The sequence below is a fragment of the Rhinatrema bivittatum genome, chromosome 2 (genome assembly GCF_901001135.1).
Source record: "Rhinatrema bivittatum chromosome 2, aRhiBiv1.1, whole genome shotgun sequence".
NCBI classification, from domain to species: domain Eukaryota; kingdom Metazoa; phylum Chordata; class Amphibia; order Gymnophiona; family Rhinatrematidae; genus Rhinatrema; species Rhinatrema bivittatum.
In genome coordinates, this window is record NC_042616.1 from 808,427,382 (window position 1) to 808,450,558 (window position 23,177).

Below are 23,177 nucleotides of genomic sequence, written 5' to 3' on the forward strand. Positions count from 1 at the left end.
TGGCTGCCAAACCTTCTGGAAAGAGGGCAAACTGTGTTGTTTATGAGCTGTTATCTTACACATATGATAAACCTTATCCACTCTCGCCTTAATAGCCGCCAATGTGGGAAATACTGTGCCCTTCCAATGGTGTGCAATTACACACCTGGTAGCCGATACAACAAACTTGTTACTGTTTTTATATCCTTTCAAAGCAAGGTTTGAAGCCATATCTCCAATTTCCCAGTCATTATTGCAATCACTAGGCCACTTGCTCTCTTTTTTTTTTTTTTTAAGTTAATTTCATTTGTCCCTGTCAGAGCAGATTCGCTCCCATCCCAGACTGCTGAATCCCACTGCCTTTGGCGCCGCACCTCTGTGGTTCTCTTTTTCCACGCAGGGCATCCACTAAGTACTCACCATGGACTCAGGCACTCTCCATAGCATCACAGAGACACAAGAGGTCAGGGGTGGGGTCATCGCATCCACACCCAGCACCCAAACCATCCCAGACCGGCTCTTAACCACCACAAGTGGCAGAGGTTCCACCACCCCCCCCCCCGCCCCAAACATCTGAGACCCTGCCACATGAAAGCATGGCGTTCACTCACTGAGTTGCGCAGCTCCTGAATACGCGTCTGATCTCGACGGACTGCCTGGCGAGGTCCCCGCTGTCCAGGCGCAGTCCCACGGCCCGGTAGCCCAGTTGCTGCAACGCCAGGACCACGGCACAGAAGTTGGGAACACCACTCCTGTGAAAGAGAGAGAGCGCCACAGAAGCACAGGCAGGAGACGAGGATGCACGCGCGCCCCCTCCCATCGCGCCCTCTCTGCCTCCAGCGCCACGTAGCAGGCTCCCTTTTCACAGCACGACAACTCCGAACGCAAACAAAAAAAAAAAAAAAAGGGATTTCGCATACAACGAGGATTCTGAAAACGGGCCCGACAGGATGTCAAGGACGGGGGGCTTACCCCGCTCACAGGAGGCTGTCTCCCACCACCCACCGGGGGAACACGGCATGGGCTCCTCTGGGACTTGCAGTGCTGAAATCTAGAGTTACACAGGCCTTGGAGGAGGGGAGGGGAGGGGTAAAAAAAAAAAACCCAACACCTTTCAGCCACACGTTACAATCAGGATTCTGGTGGGGTCTCTCCTCTGGGTGCCAGCTCCTGGGAAAATCAAAAGAGCGGCGCACAGCGCTAGGGCCTGTAAGCAGCAGGATGCAAGTGCCTTCAGGGAGGGAGAAGAGCTCCCAATGCAAACTAACCCCAAAACTGCGGAGAAAAAGCAATTCTTCACGAAAGACGAGACCTGCCAGAAGTGGGGGACACGGTGGAGGGTCTAGGTTCAACCGCCGAGCCCGGCTTCTGCACCTTAGGATTGGCCGGGGGGAGTCGACGCAAAGGCAAAAATATAAAAAAAGTTAACTATTTAATAAAAAAAACCCAATGGAAAAGAAAATCTTAAAAAAAAAAAAAGAGAATTAGGAGACTCACGGAAAAAAAAAAAAAAAAAAAAGATGCCAACCAAACCAGAACCAACGAGGGAGGGGGGGGGGGGGGGCAGGCTAAGAAAGAGAGGACGGAGAAAAGGCTGCGGAAAGCAGAGCCGGAGTCCCAGGCGGGGGCCGGGGCGGGAGGCGGCGTCGCGTTACTGAGCTACCGCATCCTCCCTTTTAGCTTTTCCCCCCCATAAGAAACAAACTATTCAATCCCGGGACCTGCCTGGAGGGGCGGCTCAGCGACCCCCCCGACTCCAGGTGGGGAATCCACTGCAAGCGGGGAAAAGCGCCCCCCCCCCCTCCCCCCAACCTTTCCTCCGCAGGAAAAACAGCCGCCCGGTGCCTCTCCAGTGCCGGGGGGGGTCCCAGAGAAATCCTCTCGCGCCCCCGCTGCCTCCCGGAAACAATCCACAGTGGGAAGGGGGGGGGGAGAAAGCACGGAGAGGAAGGCAGAGGGGGAGAGAAAGAGGTTAGCAAGGGGGTGAGGGGAGAACGGAAGAAAGAATCCACGTCGAGGGTGCGAAAGGGCCAGACAGAGGGGGACTGGGAATGCAGGGGCGAGAGAAGGCCCCCTCGACTGGCGGGGGAAGGGGGTCCGAGCGCGGGGCGTACCTCATCACGCTGTACGTATCCACCAGGACCAGGAAGTTGCTGGGGAAAGCGATGCCGTAGGAGACGAAGGCGGCCAGCTCCCCCCGGTTCGCCTGACCGAGGGGCACCCGCAGCAGCGAGCAGACCCGTGCCAGCCAGGCCTCTGCCAGGGAGATGAGGTCCACGGCGGGCTCCTTCCCATTAGCAGGCCTAAGTGTCTTCGGGGGGGGAGAGAGAGAGATTGAAGCATTATTCGAGCAGGGAAGGCCTCAATCCCTTTTCACAATATCATTCGAGAGAGAGAGATAAAAACGGCCTTACTCACCCGTGGCCAGACCTCTTCCAGAGAGGAAAAGGAAGTCACGTAAGAATGTGCTACAGTTCCTGCCACCGGAATCCCACAGAGCTTCCCAGCCAGGACGTTGCTTGTGCAATCAAAACCTGAGGAGAAAGAGCCGTGCTCAAGAGCCCAGCACCTCCCCCAGGCTGCACCCACCCGAGGAGAAGCAAGGCTGCCCCCAAGTCCCCGTCGCTGCGCTCACCCACACCCCCAGCAGGAGCCGGCAAGAAGCAAGCCCCTAACCCCCCCCCCCACTCTCCCAACAGGAGCAGGAACACCCCCCACCCTCCCCCAGCATTGCACTCACCCATTCAAGCAGGAACCTTCACCCCCCCCCCTACACACACCCATCAGAAAATGAAACCCTCCGCTCCCCCCCCCCAAGTAGGAGCTGGCAGAAAGCAAGGCCCCCCACTCCTTTGCATACACGTGCAACCAGCAAGAGCTAGCAGGAAATGAACCCCAAGAGGAGATAAAGATGCACTAATCCAGCAGAAATCACCAAGAGAAAAGATCAGCAAAGACTATTACAGGAAACAAACTGATATCGAAAAGTGCTTTAATGGCATGGAATAAGATACAAGCCATCAACCAACTTTCAATGCCTGCACGCTCATACAGCTTTGGAATTGCAGATTAACCCCAGAAGGATATTGACCAATCAGATGTAAGAACAAGGCGACTCCTTCATGCCCGCCAACTAATCTACAAGAACCAGTATATGCCAAGAGCTGGAGGGTTACGGGCCTTATAGAAATAGGCTACACTTTCAGAGCTATCATCACAGGCCTTCAGGCATACCTAAGCAGCACCAGACCCAAACCCCCAAAAAGTGCACATGTATTAAAGGAAGTGACCACAGCTCGGCCTCAAGCTTTAAACATGGAGAACAGGAGGAGTAAGGGAGAATCTACCAAGCAAGAGAAAAAGATCTTTAAAAAATGACGACACCAGCAAACAATTGGCAAAGCATAAGTATTAGAATGTTTATGTATTTTTGTTTTAGTTTTATTGAATATTTATTGTTTGTGGATGTATTTATTGTAAACTGCCTAGACCTTTTGATAGGCTGAATTGAAATACTGAAAACAAACAAGTACAGAGGGAAATACAAAAAAGTTACTCCGGCAATCACACACAGATCACACGCTGACACAGGAACGGCAAAGGAGAGGTGAACTTGTACCCAAGGATGAGGACCCGGGGGACTATGGACAAGATGGTTCACAGCCAGGTATGGGAAAGGACGGCAAAAAGATAAATGCAGAAGAAAACCGCATACGGCTGCACATCTCAAAGCCGACGTCGGAAAGCCTGCGTGCACGAAGGCATAGACAGGTGGGGCAGGGCTCGTCCACTGGATCCAACATCGCGGTACCAGAAAGGCACTGGGATCATGGCAGAACTGCAGAGAAGGAGGGAGCTATGGCTGCCAGGGACGTTCCAATTCCCAGCCGACAAAAAGCCGAATGCTAGAAAGCCAAGCCCTGTGGCGCTGAAGGGCAAAAAGAATGGCACTGCTAAGAGAAGCGTCAGCACCCAGCGACTATTCTGCAATTCCACAGAGCGAGCCGGCCACCGATCAGGCAAGCAAGAGATGCAGAGACCAAGACAAGGGCGCAAAAAGAGGCAGAAACTGTCCCAAAAGGTATCGGATGCCAGAGAATTTCCAAGCACACCTTAATACAAAGCTTGCACATTTTACACCGTACGAGCTCTCCGGAAGGAAGCTCGCTCTTGCATAGTGCAAAAGACTAAGAGCAGCGCCAGCAGTAAATGGTGAAACCGTTCCCAACATATCCCGGGCTAACAAGCTACGTTTCTTCCCGATTCCATCTGTAGACTCTGCCCCCGCTACAAACCTGCACTCACTGAGCACAGCAGGAACTCAGGCGCTGCAATCTCTCTAAAAAAAAAAAAAAAACAGCGCTCCAAACTCTGGGAACTTCAGGAAACCGAGCCGCAGGTAACCGGGCAGCTTGGCTCTCCCAGCGGGTGGCTCTGCATTTTGGTCTCTCGCGGTCGCCGACGGTCCTGGCAGCTTTGCATTCTTACATAGGTTTGTCAGCTGTCCTCGCACGCGGGCCCTCCCGAGGATCGCACGGGGACGAAGCAGCACGTCCACAGTCGCACGCTGGCAGAAGAGGCAGTCAGAACGCAGAAAGCAGAGCGGTCGCAGGAGGTTGCCCCCCCCCCCCCCCCCAAGGAGCCACAGAAGAAACCTCCACTCCCCATTTCAAGATGTGTTTGAATGCGTGAGCCACACCCTTTTGTAGTGCCGCCTTTAAATAATTTCTATATTCCCCCCTGGATTTCAGTGAATAAATTGCATGGAGAGCTCAACAGTGCTCAGATGAGACCCTCCCCCCCTTCCCCTCACCAACAAGCTCTGGGCTACCCATGAAGCACATGGCCCCCCTCCTCCCCCGTCACTTACCCCCCATGTAACTGTACTTGGATGCGGACAGCCCTCCGTTGGGCCCCTGGGCACGTCTCAGACCCAGTTCCAGCAGCTTCTTATCGGGACCCGCCGCCTGCCGGAACCTGGCAGCATTCGTAGCAACGAGGCTAATACAAAAAAAGAAAAAAAGTCATTATCATCATCATCATCATCTGACAGAAGGAAATCATCCTGCACACGTGAACCCGGGCCTACACACAACAACGGGCGATGCTGGGAGAAACGCCAGAGTCAGAGGACAGGCGAGCACAGCTCAGCCTTTGTGCAAAGAGTAAAAGAGAAGCAACACAACCCGCACCTCTCCCAAGGCTTAGAAAACCCTCCGCATATTAAAAATACCACACATCTGTATTTTACTTTAGAAGAGGAAATATTTTCTGATATTTATTGCCTGCCCAGATAACTTGATTTGGTCTTTTACTGGGGGAAAAGGGATATCAGTGATGGGAAGGGAGGACAGAGAAGGGAAGTGGGGATCTCAAAGTAGACAGATGGACGAGATCTCAGCGCAGGGACAGGAAATGGGTGGATTCATTCTCTCACTCACAACCTCCTTGCCCTCTTGATCCAGTCATTCCCCCTCAGCCCCTCCATGATCCCCTCTTCCCCCCACACCTCATGACAATCCCTCCCCACCCGTGAGGTGAGGGTTAAGGACCCTCAACCTGGGTTCTTAAGAAGTTGTGAAAGGCGCACAAAGGCAGGGGGAAACGTCCAGAACACGGGGGCAGAAATCAGGAGGAAGGTAAGGAAGTGTTTCCACGTGGACGGAGCAGTGGCCACACAGAACGGCCCTCCCAGGGGGAAGCGGTGGAGACGGAGGGATCACCGGAATCCAAGAACGGCTGGAATAACCACGGAGGGCCCCTCAGCAGAAGATAAACGAAGCCAGGGACCAAACAAAGCTGCAGAATTACAACAGGAGGGGGAAAACGGAAAGCCCAGATAAGGCCTTGCAATCATAACCTGTTTAGTTTATTCACTTAAAAATATTTCTGTTCCACTGAATGCAACAATTGCTGAAATAGGTAAACCATCGAGATGCACATAAAACTGTGATTAGCATAAATCGGACAGACCAGAAGGACAAACTCAAATTTAAGATACTATAATACTGCGGCTATCTTAAGAACACAACCCGGCTTCTACCACAGAGTCAGGACCTGGTAAACAGGAGCAAAAGCTTGCACAAATAAATATATTTTAGGTTTGTGGGAGGGGGAGACAGCAGAAGGAGCTGGACATGCATTCGAAGAGGGGGAGAAGCCGTTTCCGCCTGTCCCACCCCCCGAGGGCCCTCTCTCACCTGGCATAGTTGACCAAACAGAGCAGGGTCGTCTCCAGCAGCTGCACCACCAGCAGAGGCCCCCGCACCTGCAGCAGCGGCACCTGCAGGCAAAGAGAGAGTTACAGCTCAGGCCGCAAGCTTACAACCCTCAAGTCTCTCTGCTGCCATACACCACGCGCTCTCTCTCGCTGTGGCGAAACAGAGGTCCTGCATGCTCTGGTTTACTGTTCTGCCCCGTGACACGTTTCCCCAGCGAGTTCATTTCCGCTCTGCTGGCCTGCAGGTGCTCTCTGAACACTGCACTTAAAAGCATAGGCTTTGGATGCTGCCTGGACTCAGGAGGATTGAACACCATACACATCCCAGCACCCCTGAAGAAATATAAGACTGAAACATCCTGCAGTACCAATGGCCAGAAAACCATTACAGGTCAGAAAGGCCATTGCTGAGAAAGCTTATTGTTACGTGTTTTGTGCCCTGATTGGCCCTGGAGACAGAGAGCTCGTCCTGAAGGTTCAGGAACTCTCCAGTCTGGGCTGGGAGTAAGGAGGGAGCAGATCTTTGTGCTGAGGCCCTGTTCAGCACCTGTGGACAGCCTTTTTCCTGACCTCCCCAGGCACTAATAAGTAGCAAAAAAAGTGTTAACTTTTGCTGTTCAATCCTTGTTTTATCTGTTCCCGTTTGCACATTAAATCTCGTTTCATTCACTGTTCTTCCTTTTTGTTAATAAACTTATTAGTTTGTTAGTTCTGTCTGTTCTGGACCGATTAACAATCCCAGCATTGTGTGTATTTGGTCTGTGGGTGTTTTTCTAGGAAGGGTGTGAACTTTGGGTTGTGTGCAGTCCCATGTCCCTGGAAACCACCAGGGGATATCTTTTCCAGAGACAAGCAGGAACCCAGCTGGTGGGTGGGAGATTGCCAGTGCAGGAGCACGTGCGCAGGCAGTACTTGGCAGGACCCTCCCAATGGCCACCTTAATAGGTTGTTAGGAGGCATTTCATAAAAACCCCTCCATCCAAGGGGACACACAAAGGCAGAAAGAACTGCCCCTAAGCTTCAAGAACACACAACGCAAAAAGAGAAAGGGAGAGGGCGGGTCCCAGTATTCAGAGTAACAAGCTGGAAACAAGAGACCCGAGTGAAAATCCTGCCTGTGCCATGGACTCGTCCCTGTGTCTCAGGCACCCCCTTGGATAATAAGCTTTCTGAGGCCAGGAACCACTGTACATGCAGATACCTTGCTACGTATTTTCCCATCCCCACCTCTACTCACCTCCAGCCTCCGTTCCAGTCCCAGGTCAAAAGAGATGGGCTGACAGCCAAACGCTAGAAAGAGGCCTCGCTGTTACAGCTCTCCAGCCTGCCACAAACTCCGCAAAGGAATTACTCTGGGAGAGGAGGCCGACTGCTGTTCAGAGCCATCACATACCCACGCTCCCTCCCCTCTTCTGCATTCCCCTACCACCATCACCCCCCCTCCCCCATGCTCCTTTCTGCGCTCACCAAACCACGTTTTCATGGAACTTCAGCTGACAACATAGCCCGACGCACGCAAGTCTCTCCAGCAAACAAATAATACTGGAGCAAGGCCAACAGAGGAGCGATGCCAAGGGGCTCTCCGAGAGCCTCTTCTCGGCAAAGCTGAGATCACAGCAGGAAAGGCTTACACAAGCACCCGGTCTAATCCCTTCTCTTCAGACACCGCAGCACATTTCTGCATCATAAAAACGAGTGCGCAAAATTTCAGCGTTTGATTCTTTATGGAGAGGGGAGCATGGGGTTCCCTAGAAGCGTGTTTTTTCCTGGTAGATGGAGAAACGTCTGCATGGTTCCAACAGTGGTTTAGAGTTCAGGAGAAGTTGTTTCAGGTTTTGCCAAATAAGATAAAATAGCCCAGTTCGGGAGTTTAAAAAGCAGCAGTGAAGTTTGGTCCGTTGGCTAGGAGCACTGTTCTGGAAAACTGGGATACTGACGGAAAGAAGGTTTCTCCACAAGTCTGGGAGCAAGTTCTACTCTGACATCCGCCTTCCCCTCAACCACGGTTGCAACTTAACCCGTTACAAGAAGCTGCAACCTCTCTCCTGCTTGTTGGGTGAATTATTCATTTTCCGACCATCCCTGGCACTGGCAAGGCTGCACGAGTCCAGGTCTACACCTTTCAGCCCTGCCCGATCATCCCCTCCTTTCGGCAAAGGCGGGAGACTTGTCAAAGACCGAAAATGTTGGTGGCTGCATAATGCGAGACCGGGGCGGGTTTAAGCCGGAGGGAGCCCCAATCACATCAGTTTGGGGTGGAAACCAAGGGTCTGTGGCTCCCTACCCAAAACATCTTGACTGCTCTCGCTGGGCTTAGAAGCGTTACAAATGGAGAGGCTCACAGGCACTCACTGGTTCAAGATTGATCTAGAAGCCCACGGGAAGAAAGAGGAAGCTGCTGGGATGAGGGGTGGAGGGGCAGAGCCTGAAAGGAAACCTAAATAAGATCAAAATTTCTATTCAGTTTTTTTCAGGACGGGAACAGAATATGAAAGCTTCTGGATTACAAAAACACACACCATTCATTAATAAATGCGGCAAGGAAAGCAGTTCTGAAGTTTTAGAAATCTCCTATTATCCCCCCCCAAATATCGATAAACGCTTTAGAGCTTGAAACTGCTGAATTAAGCAGTGAGCTTGGAGCAACAAGACGTTAGGCGTGAGCACGTGATACGATTCCTTTCCTCGTGCACTTCATACACCTGGGCTCCCCACTTCGGCTGCGAAGGCTTCTGAATTCCTAACTGAAAGCCTGAATAAAGAGAATTATAAGGCCCAGTATGTCTCTTCTATACAGCTCCATCTCGAGGGAACCGGCTTTTCTCCGATGTTCCAGTCATGGGGTTCACGACCGGTGCACAATTCTCAAAAAAAAACCCCAAAACCAACCCAACACACATACCCAAGGCTATTAGAGAAAATCTGAGAGACTTCTTAGAAAGCCAGTTTGATGGCAGACAACCCTGGAGAAGATAGGCCGAGAACGCTGCTTCACAGAGCTCCGAGGAAACTGCCAAAAGACGTTTCGTCCTCTTTTCTCAAGCTGAGAGGAAAAACTGGTATTGTGTGAACAAACCATACCTACTCTGGGAAAGACAACGGAGCCCTCGGGGACGGACGACAGCGTGACCTCCGAGGCATCGACAGTTCTCAGGTAGGCAAAGAAGGCCTTGTCCACACTGCTGGGGAGGACGGACTCCAGGTACTCAATATCTGAAAGAAAAGCCAAAGGTTTTGAGTTATGCACCCACTGATCAGCCAGCCTTAAGCAACTGGGGTGAGGTCAAGGTAAGGGTCAGGGGAGGAGCACGCTTCCAGAGCTTTATAAAGGCTATAAACAATTTTTAGTTATTCTAGAATTGACGACACTTTCACAAACGTCCATCTATCTTGTGAAAGCTCAGAAGACGGACATGCCAACAAAGCAAATATAACCATGAAGGCACCCCACCACCACGATAAAACTCCTATTCGGCTCTAGTCTTTTACCAAGAACAGCAGAAATCCTGCTGCAGCCCAACTCTGACCCCCCTACTGATGAAAACAAGTAGCCAAATTGTTTCAGTGGTCTCCACTGGATCTCAAAGGCTACCTACTGATGAGAACTCATGGCGGAATCAGACTCCTTGGCCAACCAGCCACTGAATTTCAGTCGCTTGCTGGCATTTGGTGGCCTATGAAAGGCAGTTTTCCTTGGTCAACTTTAAAAGAAAGAAGAGAAGGTGTAAATATGCCACTGAAATTAAGAGAAGATAAAAAAATAATAGTAAGAAAGAGAAAGTGGTTGCCATTTATGGCAAATAGAGAGGCAAATCTGAAGTTATGAATTAGCACCATCCCTACTAAACTAAATGATTTCAAGGCGAGCAAAAAATGTTTCCCCCTGATGACCAGGGATGGACAAATCCTTGGCACCAGGTCGCCACAGCACCTAAAGAAATACATCCTGGAGCCTGGGATGTGTCCAGGCAGAAGGGCAAGAAGAGACTGCGAGACAGCTGCGGAGGGAGGATGGTGGAAGAAAGCAACGGAGTGAGGGCAAGAAGGCTGGAGAGTGGAAGAGGAGAGAGGACTGGTTTTGGAAAGGAGACAGGAAAAAGGAGAAGATGGCAGAAAACAAAAAAAAAAGATGCAGAATAAATTTTAAAAAAAAATCTGGCATTTGATGAGAAGAGGATGAGAGGAGTCAGATGATGATCAACTAGGGAACTCCTGTAATCTACCCTAGAACTGGAATAAGCCCATTATTGCACTGGCACGTCTGAAAAATAGTTTAGGTTTAATTATTTTAAAATTTATAAAGCACTAATCTGAAAAGCTTATTCTCAGCAGACTAAAAAGTTATGAGGTTTAGCATGAAGAAAAGGACAAAAATGTCTCTCCCAAGAGCAGAAAAGCAAGAGCGATGAGTTATAACTATAACAAGGCATCATTAATCTCAAGAACTTAATTAAGAAATTTCCAAATGTTACGACATCTTGATAATGTCAAGTCTGTAAGATTGACAGATTGTGTAAGTGTTACCTATGCAATATGTGACTGGTTATTATCTTTCGCTGACTAACTGGCACGTTTGTTACATTTATTGGTTTTAATAATACAATAAATTACTAATTTAAAAAAAAGAAAAGCAAAGAGAGAGAGAATGCTGAACCAGGAGCGTCCAAAACAGGACAAAACTTCCAGAACTTTGCCACCCCAGAAGAGGTAGCAACCTTCCCATGATGAAATAAAGCAAGAACTGGAAACCTGTACTGAAGCAGAGGCAGAATCGGGGTGGAGAAAGAGCTGACAGACACTGGAAGAAAAGAATGCTCAAACTGAGAAGATGGAGGTCCATGAAAACAGAGGGAGGGGAAACAGTCTACCAGAAATCATGAAAGACAGAGAGCCGGTGCACAGACGTGAAGCGGGGCTGCCGGAGGCCCCAGGGACAGAGAGAGCCAGTGCGCAGACATGAAGCGGGGCTGCCGGAGGCCCCAGGGACAGAGAGAGCCAGTACGCAGACGTGAAGCGGGGCTGCCGGAGGCCCCAGGGACAGAGAGAGCCAGTACGCAGACGTGAAGCGGGGCTGCCGGAGGCCCCAGGGACAGAGAGAGCCAGTGCGCAGACGTGAAGCGGGGCTGCCGGAGGCCCCAGGGACAGAGAGAGCCAGTGCAGAGACGTGAAGCGGGGCTGCCGGAGGCCCCAGGGACAGAGAGAGCCAGTACACAGACGTGAAGCGGGGCTGCCGGAGGCCCCAGGGACAGAGAGAGCCGGTGCACAGACGTGAAGCGGGGCTGCCGGAGGCCCCAGGGACAGAGAGAGCCAGTGCGCAGACATGAAGCGGGGCTGCCGGAGGCCCCAGGGACAGAGAGAGCCAGTACGCAGACGTGAAGCGGGGCTGCCGGAGGCCCCAGGGACAGAGAGAGCCAGTACACAGACGTGAAGCGGGGCTGCCGGAGGCCCCAGGGACAGAGAGAGCCGGTGCACAGACGTGAAGCGGGGCTGCCGGAGGCCCCAGGGACAGAGAGAGCCGGTGCACAGACGTGAAGCGGGGCTGCCGGAGGCCCCAGGGACAGAGAGAGCCGGTGCACAGACGTGAAGCGGGGCTGCCGGAGGCCCCAGGGACAGAGAGAGCCGGTGCGCAGACGTGAAGCGGGGCTGCCGGAGGCCCCAGGGACAGAGAGAGCCGGTGCGCAGACGTGAAGCGGGGCTGCCGGAGGCCCCAGGGACAGAGAGAGCCGGTGCGCAGACGTGAAGCGGGGCTGCCGGAGGCCCCAGGGACAGAGAGAGCCGGTGCGCAGACGTGAAGCGGGGCTGCCGGAGGCCCCAGGGACAGAGAGAGCCGGTGCGCAGACGTGAAGCGGGGCTGCCGGAGGCCCCAGGGACAGAGAGAGCCGGTGCGCAGACGTGAAGCGGGGCTGCCGGAGGCCCCAGGGACAGAGAGAGCCGGTGCGCAGACGTGAAGCGGGGCTGCCGGAGGCCCCAGGGACAGAGAGAGCCGGTGCGCAGACGTGAAGCGGGGCTGCCGGAGGCCCCAGGGACAGAGAGAGCCGGTGCGCAGACGTGAAGCGGGGCTGCCGGAGGCCCCAGGGACAGAGAGAGCCGGTGCGCAGACGTGAAGCGGGGCTGCCGGAGGCCCCAGGGACAGAGAGAGCCGGTGCGCAGACGTGAAGCGGGGCTGCCGGAGGCCCCAGGGACAGAGAGCCAGTGCGCAGATGTGAAGCGGGGCTGCCGGAGGCCCCAGGGACAGAGAGAGCCAGTGCGCAGACGTGAAGCGGGGCTGCCGGAGGCCCCAGGGACAGAGAGAGCCGGTGCACAGACGTGAAGCGGGGCTGCCGGAGGCCCCAGGGACAGAGAGAGCCGGTGCAGAGACGTGAAGCGGGGCTGCCGGAGTCCCCAGGGACAGAGAGAGCCAGTGCGCAGACGTGAAGCGGGGCTGCCGGAGGCCCCAGGGACAGAGAGAGCCGGTGCGCAGATGTGAAGCGGGGCTGCCGGAGGCCCCAGGGACAGAGAGAGCCGGTGCACAGACGTGAAGCGGGGCTGCCGGAGGCCCCAGGGACAGAGAGAGCCAGTGCGCAGACGTGAAGCGGGGCTGCCGGAGGCCCCAGGGACAGAGAGAGCCGGTGCACAGACGTGAAGCGGGGCTGCCGGAGTCCCCAGGGACAGAGAGAGCCAGTGCGCAGACGTGAAGCGGGGCTGCCGGAGGCCCCAGGGACAGAGAGAGCCAGTGCAGAGACGTGAAGCGGGGCTGCCGGAGTCCCCAGGGACAGAGAGCCAGTGCGCAGCCGTGAAGCGGGGTTCCCAGAGGCCCTAGTGCTCAGCGTAGTTGAGACACTGCTCAGAATCCAAAGGGCAGTGAACAGGAAGGAAATGGTAAAAATCCTCAAAAATGCTAGCAAGAACATTAAGCTGCACTGACAACATTAGACTCCTAACCATCCCCAGAAAATACAAGAGTAGAGAAATAAAATCGTGCTCTCCTCCCACCCCCCATCTGGCAGTTTCCTCCTGCTCCTTTGGGCTTGCAGCTCAAAACAGAACCAGGGCTGGGATCCTGCACTCTCACCCTTCCTTCCCAGCTATCCAGGGCATTTTCCACTCCCATTTTATATCCCCCTCCCAATTTCTTTCAGTCCAGTAATCGTAGCAACACTCCTTGGCAAAGGACCACACCTCATGGCTCCTTCCAGACCCCTGAAATCACCGGCCCTAAATCCAGCCACTAGGTGGCACTGTTGCACAATGACTGGGATTCCCCCTCCCACCAGCCCGGGGGCTTTCCTGCTGTCCTCCGAGAACACCTGTGACAGGTGAGCAACTCTGTTTTCTCAGAGGAACAAGCAAGATGGCAGTCCTCATAAGTGGGGGGACCCCTCGCTAAAGACTGGGGGGGGGGGGGGGGAACCAAAACCAGTGCGAATGGGCACAACATACTTTTTGTTGGCAACAGGCCTCTCTTCCCTTTTCTTATTTCCAGAACAGCCTGGAAGTAAAGCCGGCCCTAGGGGGTGGGAGTGAACTTGGGTTCTATAATCGCAAAGAGATTCCGTAGGACAGATTGGCCAAACCTGCTGTCACATCAGGTTTGGCCAACGAGCACAGCAACGAGATGTGAACGAGTGGCGAGAACGCCAAGATCTCCATGTCCCAGCTTCGCAGATCAATCTCGGGTGAGCCACTGATGCTGCGACAGCTCTTGGCTTATTACGATCACAACTCCTCTTACTACAATCAGAAGCGAACAACTGGCCAAAATCCTCTAAACCTAAAGCTCATCCTGATAAATCTGAGGTGATCTGCTTCTCCAGGATTATTACTCCCTTCCCTCCTCCTATTATGGCTGGCAAACCAATTCAAATTAAAAACGTCATCACTGCCTTGGGTGTTCATACTGATTTAGCTCTTATCTTTTACGCATCACGTGTTATGAAGTTCGTATTTCTTTTTTGCAGTTCATTCGGTGTCTGAAACCTTTTCTCGAGTCTTCCGATCTCAAGATTTTAACACATCTTATATCATCATGACTGGACTATTACAATGCCCGGTTTCATGGATTAACATCTGTTCAATTAAAAAGATTACAAACTGCTCAAAACGCTGCCGCCAAACTTATCTTTGGAAAGAAAAAAAGACGACCAATGTCACTCCTTGACTGTATAAACCACACTGGCTTCCAATATCCTAGACAATTAAGTTTTGTTTTTTTAAACTCTTTTTATTGGGTTTTTCCATAATAAACAATCAAAGGTAGGGTGCCCTGTACAGTATTCTTTGCTGAACAAGTGAACACCACATTACACTAAGAGCTGGTAAAGTTTAACATTAACAACTTTAGCCTTGAGTTAGCTATTAATACTGGTACATAGAATCAACAAATACATACATATTCTACTATTTATCCCGCCTCTGCCCATGCTGTCTTCCCCTGACAATTAAGTTCTAAGTAGGGTGCTTGGCTTTTCAACCATTGCGTCAGGGTGCGCCAACATCTCTTTCAACTCTAATCGTCAGTCATTGTCCTGTTCGTTTATTGCGCTTTTCTCAACAGGAATTGCTACTGCTACCCTCTCCTAAAGAAATCGGATTAGAAACTACCAGGACAATCTGTTTATCTTATTTTGCACCATGTCTCTGGAATTCCTTTCCCTTAGATTTTTGTCTAGAAAATGATTATTTTAAGTTCTGGAAGGCTTTAAAGTTTGTTTTTTTTAATTATTATAGAAGCCTTTCCCTCCTGTTAAATTGATCTATTTTTTACGTTATCTTATTTTTTTGTTTTGTTTTTTTATTAAAATTTTTTTATGTATTTTATGGTTTTATGTATTGTATTTGATAGAGTTTTAGATTGTAAGTTAGTGTTCTGAGATCGATTTGGGGCTTTTATTATTGTAATTTCACACTAGATATTTGATTATTTTAATTTTTTTATTGTAGATTGCTTAGATAATTTTTTGTAAATTTTGCAATTGAACAAATATTTGAAAAAAAAAAAAAAAAAAAATCAAGAGAGCCTTGATATGACCCACCAGGGCAACCTGGGCTTAACAAGAGATGTAATCCGCTAGCCAACTGAATACAGTGTGTCTGGCAACAGCAATCCCCAGCTTATTAGTGTCAAAAAGAAAAAAGCTGGGTGGACATCCTAAGGGCTTCAGTCCACTCCAGGTAAAAGTCCAAGGCTTTCTTGCAGTCCAAACTATGCAGTGCTCGTTCAGGTGGCCTGGGGGAAAGAATTGGAAGGAGTGACAGGTTAAGATGGAACTCAGACACCACCTTGGGGCAGAAGCTTAGGCTGGGTACACAGGACCACCCCATCATGATAAAACTTCGTATAGCTTCGAATAAGGTGAATAAGTTACTGGAGCTTATTGACTGCCGCTAGGAAATATGACCACCCAGGTCAGGTCCTTCATGTTATAGGAGTGCAGTGGCTCAAAGGGAGCTTTCATTAGCCGAGTCGGAACAGCGTTGAGGAACGTACACGGATCTCCGTACAGCCTTTGGCTGTCCAGTTTATGCGGGGCCCGATGGGGGGCTTTATGTGAAGCAGGCCCCGCATTAACCGGACAACCAAAGGCTGTACAGAGTTGGTCTTAAGTCCCGACTCAGATAAACGAAGGTGGAAATCAAGCAGTTTTCGTGTGGAGCAGAAGAAAGGATCCAAAAGGCTTTTTGCTCACACCACAGGGCAAACCTCCTCTATTTTAGTCCATAGGACTTTCTCATGGATTCCCTTCTTGAAGCTAAGAAAACAGGATCCAAAGGCTGCAGAGTCACCCTCTCGACATGCAAAGCAGTGAGAACCAGAGACCCGACATTTATTTTATTTATAAAAATGTAACTGCTTTCCAATCTTTACAATAAAAATTTCCAAAGCAATGCACATAAATAAAACCAAATAAAACAATAACAAAGCAGAAAATATTCCAATACACTTAACATGTTACATTGTGCCACCCACCTCTTCCATTCCATAAACCACAGGAAATACAATATACCACCATCCTCAGACTCACCAACCTAGTCCCTTCCACATATCACAAGAATTAAGGAGACTCCCAATTTTAATTTGGGAAGCTGGGAGTCTCCCTAATCCTTGTGACATTGGGAAGGCACAACCTGCCTTGATCTAGAGCAGTGATGAGATATGGGGGAATTCCCCAGCCTCACTGGTTATCTTCCTGACGGCTCCCTCACGAGTGGGAACCAAACCTGTGTCGGCCAAAAGGCGGCGATGAGCATCACGGTCCCCCGGTCCTCCCTGAGCTTCTACAGTCTTCATAACTAGGGATATCCGAGGATACGCGTAAAGCAGGCCCTAACCAAGGGCAAAAGCGTCCGAGCCTTTCTTGCCTTCTGCCTTTTCCTGGAACAGAACACAAACAGATCTACCACGGGTGTGCCCTGCTTGCAGAATATCTAGTTTGCTATTCCCCAGTCCAGGGACCATCCCCTAAAAAAGACTGCACAATCCCACATCTGGACAATATTCTGACACAGGAAAAATGATCCTGCGCCTTCCTGCTTGCTGATGTAAAACATTGCAAACTTGTCTGACCATCTGTATCAGGACAACTTTGCTGGCCAACCGATCCCTGAAAGCTTTCAGAGCGCACCCAACTGCTCTTTAGCGCCAGGAAGTTTTACTTCCAAGCTGTTGACCCCGTGTTATCCTTCTGCTGGTTCCTTGTTAAGTTCATCTCTTTATTCACCAGTCTTTTACTTCAGCTCCTTTCAGACGCTGTTGCTATTTAAATGCACTGTCGCTTCTAATTTTGCTTTGTATCTCCTCTGCTTAATGCCAGTCTTTTTTGGTCTGGTCCTCCTATTTCTTATGCTTAAAAATGTTCTTTTTCTCATTTATTTTTAGACTATTAAAGTGCTTTTGATGTACGCTGGTCCCTCCCGATGCAGCCTTGGTGAAACACGATCCCGGGTCGGGGGACAGATATATTCGCCTACTGACCCTGCTTTGAAATAAATCTCTTGCGATTATACACAATTACTGACTCGTCTGCTTACCAGACCTCCAGTAAATTTATCTCGCAGCACACCTATGCTCCTGGATTTCCGAGGGTGCTTTGCGCATCTTTCCATGATATTTGTGGTAGGATGCCAAGGACCCACATGTCCGATGTTACACTAGGATAACTGTTTCCGTAAAACCTCAGCCTGCCTCGGACAGGAAGGTCCTCCAGCACGGGTATTGGGATACAAGCTATGCTCTCTGTGATCCAGAGAACACTTCATCCCAGGGGTGCAGGCTGTGGCTTAGGGGATGTCTGCTGACTCGGGCAGGCACAAGGGTCCTTTTGTGCACGATTGAGGAGACAGAAGATAACGCCTCTTCAGCTACAAGTGTCTCCTAGGCCCCATGCTCAGGAACCTCCTGTCGATTCCTCCCCAGATCTCTATCCCCATGAATAATCTGAATCACAGTCCAACTGGTGCATCGATGGTGAAGACTCAAGATGATACCTGTTCCGCAGACAAGTCTTCCAAGAGGGAAGCATCCTCAACTCCTGCATCTCAAGGAAGTTTCCTCTCCTGCTGGACTGGAGATTACCATTAGGGCAGCCACTAGTGACACAGATTCTCCAACGGAAAGGGTCATCGGCCCTGGTGCATGGCTGCTGGGCAGCTGCAAGGAATCAAGCAGTGGCTGGGCCTCAGCCTTCATTAGCCCCGATTCCCTCCATGCCAGAGCAGATGCTCTGCATCACCTTGTCCAAGGCCTTCTGGATCTTTCTGTCCAGCTCATCCTCAAAGACTGCGGATGCCAACACTGACCGGGAAGCAGGAGAGGTGGCCAAATATTCCTGGGAAGCCAGAGGCGCATTTATGGCTGACACCTGGACCCCTGGAAACTTATGCAGTTCCCTGGATGGCATAGAGGATGAGCTCTCCTCTCCACAAGAAAGCTTCAGGGGATTACGGCCACTGCCAGAATGTCCCTGATTCCGACATCATGCACTGATGAAGACCAATGCAGACGCTTCTTACCTTTGCTTCATGACACGACTGAGGTGGAACCTGTCACAGTCTTTGAAAAGGAGGAGGTAGGAGACAGACAATCTTCATAATCCTTCCCGATACTCTATGTCGAGGGAGTACGATGCCCCTTCAATGTCAATGCAATGGCAGTGTCCAACGTAGCTCCTTGGTCTGTCGAGGCCTCCATTGCAGATTCCGACAGGCCAGTTTCTCCGTGCCAGAAGTGCTTTTTTTCAACCAGGGATGTCCCTTTGGGGGTCATGATCATGCACCGGCAACACTTTTAGACATCATGCAATGCCTCCGGGCACTGGATACATCTATCATAGGGATCCGCGAGAGACATAACACTGTCGCACCAGGAGCGTCATTGCTTATCCACGATCAGACGAAAAACAGGAGACGTGAAACTGAACAACTAGATGACCATGAGCAGTCGCTGCTCATCAGTGCATCGGGAAGGAAAACTTTTTGTGCTGAAAAAAAAAAAAAAAGAGAGAGAGAGCTGAAGCAGGAGTGAGAGGCTCCCCGGGAGAAGCTGAAGGGGCCCCTGTGCGGACAGGTGGCCCGCTGAGCATCAGCGCTGAGGCACAGTCATAGAGCTAGCAACTCTGACCTACAGGTTCCGGCCCAAGCTTCATCAGATGACGTCACACATGTGAGGGCTGACATTCTGCTTGTCCCTGGAGATAACTAATAACTAGAACAAAAAATCTTTAAGTGTTCCAGGGATTTCACTCCAATATGGCATGAAATAGAGACATTTTTCCAAAATTTAAAAAAAAACCACCCCAGATCAAATGATCAGACACAAATATTAAATACTCCTAGTTTTATTCTGGAAATAAATCAGAGCTAGCCCCAGAATTCTGAAAGATGTCCGATCAGCACATTTGCAGGAATCGCTCTCAATGGTGGTGTAGCCAGGAGCGATTTTTTTTTTTGGCAGGACCCAATGTTACTTTACATGGTTGGCTGCCAGGCATATTGGCCTGAGCCGTGCTAGCTGTACTCTTATTGATAAAATAATGCCTTGAGACTGCACCTGTTAACTGATTTCTAAGTAAACAGACTGCATCAGCTGCCATGCATCATGGATGACATGTTAAAATATTTTAAACTCAAGGACTTCAAGCACTTAACCAAAGCCAAACCACAGAAACATTTCAATTCTAATTAAAGATGCCTCAAGAGTCAGTACACCAAGGCCCTTTCCTTCAGGCCAGCAGCAGCAGAAGAGACCCCCAAGCGCAGGGCTCGCCAGCCATGCAGGCAATCACAGCTCCTGCCACGAGCCTCGCACGTCACGGGTCCGCCTTGCTCACAGGAAGCCTGTGCGGGAGGAGGCAGAGGCTGCTGCAGGGCCTTCGAGTACTACAAACGCTGGCCTCTGGGTCCTGTGTTGAGTTCCTCTCTTGCTAGTGTCTACTGCAGATCTCCACTACCCATGGACTGGCTAGTACTGGAAAACTGGTTCTTACCTGCTAATTTTCGTTCCTGTAATACCGCGGATCAGTCAAGACCAGTGGGTTGTGCGTTCCTACCAGCAGATGGAGTCAGAGAACAAAAACTTTGGGCACTGCTACATAACCGAGAGTGCCACCTGCAGTGCCTCAGTAATGGCCTGTACCCAAGCCCAAAACAACTAACCTTACTAAAGGGCGAAGAGGGTTGGAACCCAAAATGAAACAGCCAATCCCTCACACAACAGAGAAAAAAAACCACTAGACCAACTCGGAACCTGCTCCCTCAAGAGTGTCTGTGATAGAACCAAATTGTTTCTTCTTGAAAATATCACTTCTCAAGGTAGTCTTTCGGAATCTAAAAAGGGGGTGGGCCTCTGGACTGATCTGTGATATTACAGGAATGAAAATTAGCAGGTAAGAACCAATTTTCCTTTCCTGAACACATCCAGATCAGTCGAGACCAGTGGGATATACCCAAGCCACACTATACTGGGCGGGAACCCGAAAGACCTGTGCGCAGAACACCCTCACTGAAGGATGGCTCATCGTGTGCCCTAACATCCAAACGATAACGCTTGGTGAAAGTGTGAAGGGATGACCAAACCGCCACTCTGCAGATTTCGTGCAGTGACAGAAGCTGACACTCAGCCCAGGAAGTAGCCTTGGCCCTAGTGGAATGAGCTCTCAGACCCACGGGCACATGACGCTCTCAGGTAACATAGGCCGAAAAGATAGCCTCCTTAATCCAATGCAAAATTGTCACCTTGGAAGCCTTGTCACCCTTCTTAGGGCCCCCGAACAAGACAAACAGATGGGGTGACCACCGGAAGTCATTGGTAACCTCCAAATAGCGCAAAAGAGTGCGACGCACATCCAGAAGATGAAGCTCTTTTTCCTGAGGGGAATCCCTGGACCACTGCGGAAATCCTGGCAGATCCACTGCCTGATTGACATGAAAGGCAGACACCACCTTGGGAATGAAAGAAGGAACCATGGGCAGCGAAACTCTATCATCATAAATCCTAAGGAAGGGGTCCCAACATGACAAAGCCTGTAACGCTGAAATCTGTCGTGCAGAACAAATAGCTACCAGGAAAACGGTCTTTAAGGTCAAATCCTTAATTGGAGCCCTGCGTTAAGGCTCAAAGGGGGCTCCACAAAGCACCCGAAGCACCAGGTTCAAACTCCAATCCAGACATAACGGATTACGGGAGGACGTAAATGTTTGACTCCCTTGAGGAACCGTGAAATATCCGGGTGCACTGCCAGCGAGCGACCGACCGTGAAACCTGCCCCTTAAGGCACCTAAGGCTGCTACCTGAACCCGAAGGGAGTTGAAAGCCAAAACCTTAGCAAAGCCCTATTGAAGGAAGTCCAACACCTGGGAAATCTCCGTTGACAAAGGATCCAAGGAGCGCTGGCGGCACCATGCCTCAAACAACTTTCAGATCCTAACATAGGCCACAGAAGTAGACGGTCGATGCGCCTGAAGAAGCGTGGAAATGACCTGCTCTGCATATCCCCTCAATCACAATCATCGCCTCTCAAAAGCCAAGCCGCGAGAGAGAAGTGATCCTCCCGATCTGAAAATATGGGCCCCTGATGGAGTAGATGTGGGAGATGAGCCAGCTGCAAGGGACCTTCCAGCGCTATTTGCACCAGGTCTGCAAACCATGGACAACACGGCCACTCCGGAGCCACCAGCATTACGCTGCCTGGATGTTGCTGTATGCGGCAGAGAAGCCAATCGATGAGAGGCCAAGGGGGAAAGGCATAGAGAAGAATACCCATGGGCCACGGACACACTAGGGTGTCTAAGCCTACCGAGCCTATCTCTCGATGACGACTGAAAAAGCGTTCTGTCTTGGCCCGAGTTGTCATGAGATCCAACCGAGGCACGCCCCACCTGGCGCAAATGAGGTTCCAAGCTTCGGGAGCTAACTCCCACTCCCCCGGATTGAGCTGTTGCCTGCTGAGGAAGTCTGCCTGAACATTTTCCACTCCTGCGACATGTGGCACGGCAATTCCTTTGAGATGGCGCTCCGCCCAAACAAACAGCCTTGCTTCCAGCGCCACCACAAGACTCCGTGTCCCGCCTTGCCGGTTGATGTAAGCTACCGTTGTGTTGTCTGAGAACACTCGAACCATTCTGTTCTCGACCAGGAGCAGAAATGTTCACAGAGCCAGTCGAACAGCCCTCGTTTCAAGGTGGTCGATGGACCAGGATCTCTCCGTTGGGGACCAAAGACCTTGAGCAGATTTGTTTAGGAAAACTGCTCCCCAGCCCGACAGACTGGCATCTGTGGAGATAACCACCCAATTCGGCGGATCCAAATCCACTCCCTGTACCAGGTTGCTGTGTAAAAGCCACCACAACAGACTGGCTCTGGAAGTAGAGACAACGGTACATGGAACTGTTCCAACACCGGGCTCCACCTAGATAAAAGCGCACGCTGTAACGGACACAAATGAGTGAACGCCCAGGGGACCAAATCCAAGGTGGAGGCCATGGATCCCAGGACTTGTAAGTAATTCCAAACCATTAGAATCTTTCTCTGAAGGAGGGCCTTGACTTGATCGTGCAACTTCGTTACACGGTCCGATGCCAGAGAAACCTTGCCTTGGCAGGTATCGAAGAGCGCTCCTAAGTAAACCAGCGACTGCATGGGCTCCAAGTGACTTTTCTGGACATTTATGACCCAGCCGAGCGACTGCAAGGTGAGCATCACCCTCTGGACCGATCTTACGCAGTCCTCCTGTGACTTCGCTCGAATCAGCAGTCATCCAGATACGGGTGAATTAGGACTCACTCCTTACGCAGGAATGCCGCCACGACCACCATGACCTTGGTGAAGGTACATGGGGCTGTTGCCAGGCTGAAAGGAAGAGCTTGAAACTGGAAATGTTGACCCATCACTTTGAAACGGAGGAGCCGCTGGTGATCCTGGCAAATCAGGATGTGAAGATACGCCTCAGTGAGGTCTAAGGACGTGAGAAACTCCCCTTTGTGTACAGTGGCCACCATAGTCCTCAAGGTCTCCATTCGAAAACGGGGACTCACAGATACTGGTTCACCTTTTGCAAATCCAGAATGGGACGAAAGGTGCCCTCTTTCTTGGGAACCACAAAGTACACCAAATACAGTCCCTTGCCCTGCTCCGCAAGGGGGACTGGAACAATGGCCCGGAGATTGAGAAGCCATTGTAGGGTCCCCTGTACTGCCTCTCGCTTGGCCCACGAAGCAACGCAAGACTCCACAAAGGCCTCCCGCACCGGGTGCGAAAACTCAAGAGCGTAACCATCCCAGACCACTTCCAAGATCATCTTTTCCCACTCCGCGTAGAAGCTCGACAATCTGCCTCCGACAGTTTCCATGACGGAATGGGTGCCTCTGGCTTCATTGGGAAGGTTTTCCACATCCAGCACCCTGACCCATGGACTCTCTGCCTGGGCCTCGACCTCCACGAATGGGCTGCTGATGCCCCGAGACCGGCCTGGGCCCCGAAGGAGCTGAAGACCTACCAGAGCGAAAT

General features: G+C 51.1%; 1 protein-coding gene across 1 annotated transcript in view; it reads right to left on the reverse strand.

The window, feature by feature from the left end:
* Nucleotides 1–586: 586 nt before the first annotated feature.
* The window catches only part of LOC115085783 (nicotinate phosphoribosyltransferase-like), a 33,883-nt gene continuing 11,292 nt past the window's right edge, over nucleotides 587–23,177 (reverse strand). Inside the window, exons 2-7 of the mRNA XM_029592187.1 lie at nucleotides 9,285–9,412; nucleotides 6,180–6,262; nucleotides 4,850–4,980; nucleotides 2,398–2,513; nucleotides 2,094–2,290; nucleotides 587–731 (exon numbers count right to left, since the gene is read on the reverse strand). Of these exons, the coding sequence (XP_029448047.1) occupies nucleotides 587–731; nucleotides 2,094–2,290; nucleotides 2,398–2,513; nucleotides 4,850–4,980; nucleotides 6,180–6,262; nucleotides 9,285–9,412 (800 nt within the window). The remainder of the gene's footprint in view (nucleotides 732–2,093; nucleotides 2,291–2,397; nucleotides 2,514–4,849; nucleotides 4,981–6,179; nucleotides 6,263–9,284; nucleotides 9,413–23,177) is intronic.